The sequence below is a fragment of the Scylla paramamosain genome, chromosome 31 (assembly GCF_035594125.1).
Source record: "Scylla paramamosain isolate STU-SP2022 chromosome 31, ASM3559412v1, whole genome shotgun sequence".
Lineage (NCBI taxonomy): Eukaryota > Metazoa > Arthropoda > Malacostraca > Decapoda > Portunidae > Scylla > Scylla paramamosain.
Genome location: NC_087181.1, coordinates 6,981,876 through 6,988,428, shown reverse-complemented (window position 1 = coordinate 6,988,428; position 6,553 = coordinate 6,981,876). Strand labels below are relative to the sequence as shown.

At 33.9% G+C, this 6,553-nt stretch overlaps 1 protein-coding gene across 1 annotated transcript; it reads left to right on the top strand.

Annotated features, from left to right (window-relative positions):
* Positions 1 to 2,175: 2,175 nt before the first annotated feature.
* LOC135116313 (uncharacterized) lies at positions 2,176 to 3,326 on the top strand. Its single transcript, XM_064033665.1, has 3 exons — positions 2,176 to 2,332; positions 2,748 to 3,020; positions 3,190 to 3,326. Exons 1-3 carry the CDS (start codon positions 2,176 to 2,178, stop codon positions 3,324 to 3,326), a joined length of 567 nt encoding a protein of 188 aa, XP_063889735.1.
* Positions 3,327 to 6,553: the final 3,227 nt, after the last annotated feature.

The window sequence follows — 6,553 nt, the reverse complement described above, 5'->3', positions numbered from 1 at the left end:
AAATAGACATTTTTGTATTTTTTTTCTGTTTTACCATATAGAGTGCTATTAATTCGTTTTTTTTTTCTTCCCCAAGAAGCTTAAAGGTACTCAAAATACACTTCCCGCGTAATGTTCTCTTGTTTCCCGATGTGATGTACTTTAAGTACATTTTGGCGTTTTTTTTTATGTAAGAAGCTCATAAACACTAAAAATACACGTTTCTGGTAACGTTTATGCGTTTCTCTTTAAAGCGTGTTTTCCATGTGTTTTAGCGTTACGTAAGTAACGTTACGTAAGTAACGTAAGTAAGTTACGCTTAGCGGTACGTAAGTAGCTAAAAAAAAAGACATGTCAAAAGACACGTTGTAGGATTTTTTTTTTTTTTTTTGTGACGTAGAATTTATTTATTTTTTTTTTAAGTGTGTTTTCAATGCTTTTTAGTGCTATCTTGCCGAACACGCTCCAAAAGACATTAAGAAGACATGGTTCTGGAAGTGGAGTTTCAGTTCACCACAGAGGGTACACTGGATGCATTTTGGCGTTTTGGTACCTAAGAATGTGAAAAACTCAAAATAATTATAATAATAACAGAATACACTTTTTTTTTTTTTTTATATATATATAATATTCTCTCTTCCATATAGAGTGTTATTCATGCATTTTAGCGTTTTGGTACCTAAGAAACTCAAAAGCACTAAATATGCATGAAGGGTATTTGCATGCGTTTTACCGCTTTAGTACATAAGAAGCTCAAAACACTCAATAAAACATCTTTTTCGTAATGTTATTTGGTATTCCCTCATAGAGTAATTTCCTTGCATTTTAGTGTTTTCCTGTATAACACGCTCATAAACACTCAAAATACACGTTTATGGAAATGTCGTTTCTTTTCCCCATATAGGGTGCTTTGCATACATTTTGTCAGTTTGGTACCTAACAATGTAAAAAACAAAAAATGCTCCTTTTTGCTAAGGTTGTGTTATATTGTGCTATTGAAGTGTTTTTGCGTTTTGTAGCCTCAGGAGCTCAAAAACAATCATAATACATTTTTCTCGTAACATCTTTTCGCTATTCCATATAGGATACTTTTCATGAATTTTCGCGTTTTTTGTACATAACAATGTGAATAATACACGTTTTTGGTAATGTTTTTATGTTTCTACATATAAAGAGTGCTATTAACATGTAGGAGAAAGTGGTAATGGATATGAAAGAGTCCATGGTGGAATGGGTTTCGGATGACGAAATGTAGAAGGTGAGCGATTACTGGAAATGGCACAAGCAGCAGAAATTATGATATTGAATACTTGGTTCAAGAAGAGACAAAACCATCTAATAACATATAAAAGCGGTCAGAATGAGACACAGATTGACTACATCCTGGTAAGAAGAGAAGACAAACGACTTGTAATGGATTGCAAAGTTATACCTGGAGAACCAGTGGTGACGCAACATGGATTATTAGTAGCAGATTTTAGGATGAAAAGTGGAAGGAAGACAAGGAAAGAAGAAAGAAAAAAGAAGATTAAAGTCTGGGAGATGAAAAGTTAAAAGAAGAATGAGTTTAGAAACAAAGTTGAAGGGTTCAGGGAAAGACATAGAACTGGCAACTTACCAGAAACAGCAGAGGAGGTGTGGGAAGATATGAAAGATATATTAGTAACAAAAGCAACAGAGATTTGTGGTAAGACGAGTGGGAAACCAAAAGAAGAGAAAGATACATGGTGGTGGAATGATGAGGTTCAAGCTGCAATAAAGGATAAGAAGTTAGCACTAAAACAAATGAAAGACATTGAGAATGACACCACTAAAGAAAATTACAGACAAGCCAAGAAGCGAGCAAAAAGAGCAGTAGCCAGAGCAAAGAGTAATACATACAGAGATTGTTATAAGAGTCTGGATACACCAGACGGAGAGAAAATTATATACAGAGTAGCGAAGGTAAGAAATGAAATGAGGAAAGATGTTGGTGAAGTAGCAATAGTAAAGGACATTCTTATGATGGAAGAGGACATAAAAAGATGGCAGGAATATTTCTCAAACTTTTTAAACATGGAAAATGAATATGAAGAACTGAGTGAAACATTACCAGTGGAAGGGCCAATACCCAACATAAGTAGAAGGGAAGTGGATTAAGCCATAAAGAAGGGAAAGGCTAACAAGGCAGGAGGAAAATTTGAAGTAACAATAGAAATGATTAAACCACTGGGAGAGTTTGGAGTGGAGTGGATATACGCATTGTTAGAAAAGATTTCGAGCACGGATAAAATGCCTGAAGACTGGAAGGAAAGTAGAATGGTTAAGTTGTATAAGCAGAAAGGAGATATATTGAGATGTGAAAACTACAGAGGTATTAAGCTGTTGGAGCATAGTCTGAAAATACTAGAGAGAGTGATAGAAGGGAGACTGAAAGAGATGGTCAAAATACACAACCACCAATTTGGATATATGAGGGGACTGAACACTGTAGATGTAACATTTATTGTGCAACAGATACAGGAAAAATATCTAGAAGGAAACAGAAAGGTGTATTGGTGTTTTGTGGACTTGCAGAAGGCGTTTGACAGGGTGCCTAGGAAAGTATTGTACTGGAGTTTTAGAAAGAGAGGAGTGCCAGAAAAGATGATAAGACTAGTGAAAATGATGTATGAAGGAACAAAAAAAATAAATAACAGTGCAGACAAGGTATAGAGAAATGGAATCCTTCCCAGTTGAAGTAGGACTCCATCAGGGATCAGCTTTGAGTCCTTTTCTCTTTCTCATAGTGTTGGACACAATAACGATGGATGTGAGAGACAATGAGGACTTGTGGGAGTTGCTGTTCGCCGACGACCTAGTCATCATTGCGGATACGAAGGAAGAGTTACAGGAGAGATATTTGTTTTGGAAAGGCAACCTGGAGAGAAAGGGAATGAAAGTTAGCACACAGAAGACAGAGGTAATGATAAGCAACAGAGAAGGTTATGAGGAAATAAATGTAACATCAGAGGATGGCATAAGATTGAAGCAAAACAAGAGAGTTCAAATACCTAGGATCAGTAATTGCAGAAGAAGGAGGAACATAAAAAGCAGTTAGACAAAGAATAAAAGCTGGATGGGAAAAATGGAGGGAGGTGAGTGGAGTAACCTTAGATAAGAAAATAAAATTGAAGCTGAGAATGAAGATATACAGAAGTGTGTTCAGACCAGTACTTCTGTATGGTGCAGAGACATGGTCTTTAAGGAAGAAAGAGGAAGGCATTCTGGAGAGAACGGAGATGAGGATGTTGAGATGGATGGCTGGCATTTCACTGATAGAAAGGAGACAAAATGAAGATATTAAAAAGAATGTGTGGAATATGTAATATCAAGGAGAAGGCAAGAGAAGCACGACTAAGATATTTTGGACACGCGATAAGGAGAGAAGAGGATGAACCAGTGAGGAAGGCAATTATGATGGAGGTTAGGGGGAGAAGGAGGGTTGGGAGACAGAGAATGGAGGCGTAATAAGGAGTGATATGAACAAGCTGGGAGTGCAAGAAGATGATGCAATGGATAGAAACAGATGGAGAAGGATAACTCGAGCGGCTGACCCTGCAATACAGTGGGATTAAGGTCGTATGAAGAAGATATAGAGAGTGCTATTGAGCTTTTTGTCATTTAGGAAAATCAATAACATTCATAACACACGTTCCTGAAAATATCATTTTGTTTCACCATATACCATATACTAGCAACTTTACATGCATTTTCCCGTTTCTTTGACTAACAGGCTAAAAACACTGAAAATGAGATTTTTTTTTTGTTATGTTTTATTTCTCCATAATGGGTGTTTTTTAATGAGTTCTAGTGTTTTGGTGCGTAAAAAAACACAAAAACACTTAAAAGATTTTTTTTTTTGTAATTTTGTTTTCTATTCCAAAATATGATGCTTTCTATTCTTTTTACCGTTTTGGTAATGTCGCTTCGTTTCTCTATATAGATTTCTTCACATGCATTTTAGCCTTTTGGACCTAACAATGTGAAAAACACACAAAATACACGTTTTATTGTATTTTTTTTCCATATAGATTATTTTTTACGCGTTTTTGCGTTTTGATACATAAGAAGCTCAGAAACACTAATTTTTCACTTTTCTCATAAAGTGTTTTAGATTCCCCATGTACAATGGTTTGCATGGATTTTGCCTTTTTGGTACCTAACGAGTTCAAACACTTACAATACACGTAACATTGTTCTGTTTCTTCAAATCAGTTGTTTTGTATGCATTTTGACGCTTCATTTTTACTTAACAAGGTAAAAAAAAAATCAAAATACACGTTTTCGTAATATTTATCTGTTTCTCCATATAGACTGCTTTTTAATGAGTTTTAGGGTTTTGGGACCGAAGAAGGTCAGAAACATTCATTATACACGTTTCTTGTAATATCGTTTTATTTCCCAGTACAGAGTATTTTGCATGCATTTTGCTCTTATTCTATGTAAAAGGTAAAAAAAAAACACTGAAAATCCACGATTTTTGTAATGTCATTCTATTTATTCATAAGGAATGTTTTGCATATGTTTGAGTGTGTGATGAAGCTTAAAAACACACAAAAGGCACGTTTTTCTTAATGTTGATTTGTATTCCCTTACAGAGTGCTTTCCATGCTTTTTAGCGTTTTGGTGCTTAACACGCTCAAAACACGCAAAAGATACGTTTCTGGTATTCACATTTCGTTTCTTCATATAGAGTTTTTTTTCCATGTAATTTGTCGTTTTGGTATCTAACAATGTGAAAAACATTTTTCGAAATGTTGTTTCCCCATATTTGAATGTTGTTCACACGCTTTATGATTTTGATACCTAAGAATCTAAAAAACACTTTTCTCACAATATTTTTTTTTTTAATCATGCATTTTCACGTTTCTGTTCCTTACGAAGCTATAAAATACTCAAAATACACATTTTTGGTTTTGCATGCCTTTAAGCTTTTTGGACGTAAACACTCCTAAACACTCCAAAGACACGTTTGCGGTAATGTTGTTTTGCATTCTATTCACATGTAGGGTGATTTCCATGCTTTTTAACATTTTGGTGCCTAATACGTTGAAAAACAATCAAACGGCACCTTTTTAGTTATTATTATTATTATTATTTTATTTTTTTTTTTTTCACCACGTAGAGTAATTTGTATTTATCTTGGCGTTTTGTAACCTAATACTCAAAATAAACGTTGTTCTCTTTCTCAATATAGAGAAAAAATGAGCTTCTTAGGTACCAAAACGCTAAAAGACATGAATAACATTCTATATGAAGAAAAAGAAGATTACTAAAAATGTGTATTTTGAGTAATTTCATAGCGTTTCGTACCAAAACGCCAAAAATCTCAAAAAACATTAACAATACACGTTTCTCGCAATGTGCTTTTCTTTCCCCATGTTGGGTGCTTCGCATGCACTTATGCGTTTTGGTAATTAAAAATTTAAAAAGCACTCAAAATAGATATTTTTGGGGATGTGTTCTACATATATATTCATACACTTTAGAGTTTTAGAACCTAAGAATTTCAAATACACTTACAATGCACAATTCTCGTAATGTCTATTCGTGTCCCTATATAGGATACTTTCCATGCATTTTTTTGCGTTTTTGTACGAAAGAAGCTGAAAACACTCATAATACTTGTTTTTTGATAAAACAAGTATTATGAGTGTTTTCAGTTTCTTTCATACGTTATTCTCCTTCTCCATAAAGAGTGTTTTTGCAAGAATTTCAGCGTTTTAGAACAGATGTAGCTCAAGAACATACAAAAAAAAAAAAGTTTTTTGTATAGTTTTTTTTTTTGTTGTTGTTTTCCTAACACTCAAAAGACACGTTTCTTAAAATGTCATTTCTTTTCGCCGTATAAGACGCTTTGGATGCGTTTTGGCGTTTTGGTACCTAACCATGTAAAATACGTTGAAAATAAACGTTTTTATTAATGTTATTCTGTTTCTTTATATAGAGTGCTATTCATGCGTTTTAGTGTTTTGGTGCCTAAGAAGCTTTGGTACCTAAGACGTCTCTTAATGTCCTTTCATTTCCCCATATAAGGTACATTGCCTGCATTTTCCGTTTTTCCATATAAAAAGCACAAAAAAAACATTAAAAACTTTTGTTTTTCGTAATGATTTTATCTTATTCCTAAAGTGTTTGCATGTGTTTTAGCGTTTTGGTTTTTATAAGTTCAATAACACTGAAAAGACACATATAGAGTGATTTCCACTTTTTTTTTTTTTGCGTTTTCGTCCATAATTCTCTCGAAAACACTCATAAGACATGTTTCTGGTAATGTCTTTTCGTTTCCCCATATTTACATATTTACATATTTACAAGCTTTACATGGATTTTGGCGCTTTGGTACCTAATAATATGAAAAGCAATTAAAATACACGTTTTTGGTAATGTTGTTCTTTTTCTCGATGTAGATATGCTATTCATGCATTTTAGCTTTTAGTACCTAAGAAGCTCAAAACTCCCATAATACACTATTCTCGTAATGTCTTTTAGTTTCGTCATATTTGCATGCATTTTTTTTTTTCACTTTCTATGTAACAAGCTCAAAAACTCT

Bases quoted from the DNA above. Each gene is read 5' to 3' on its own strand.
- LOC135116313 (XM_064033665.1), top strand. From the start codon at position 2,176: ATGATTAAACCACTGGGAGAGTTTGGAGTGGAGTGGATATACGCATTG. The intron at 2,333-2,747 runs GTATTAAGCTGT...TCTTTCTCATAG, and splicing joins GAGATGTGAAAACTACAGAG to TGTTGGACACAATAACGATG. The intron at 3,021-3,189 runs GTAATTGCAGAA...TGTATGGTGCAG, and splicing joins AGTTCAAATACCTAGGATCA to AGACATGGTCTTTAAGGAAG.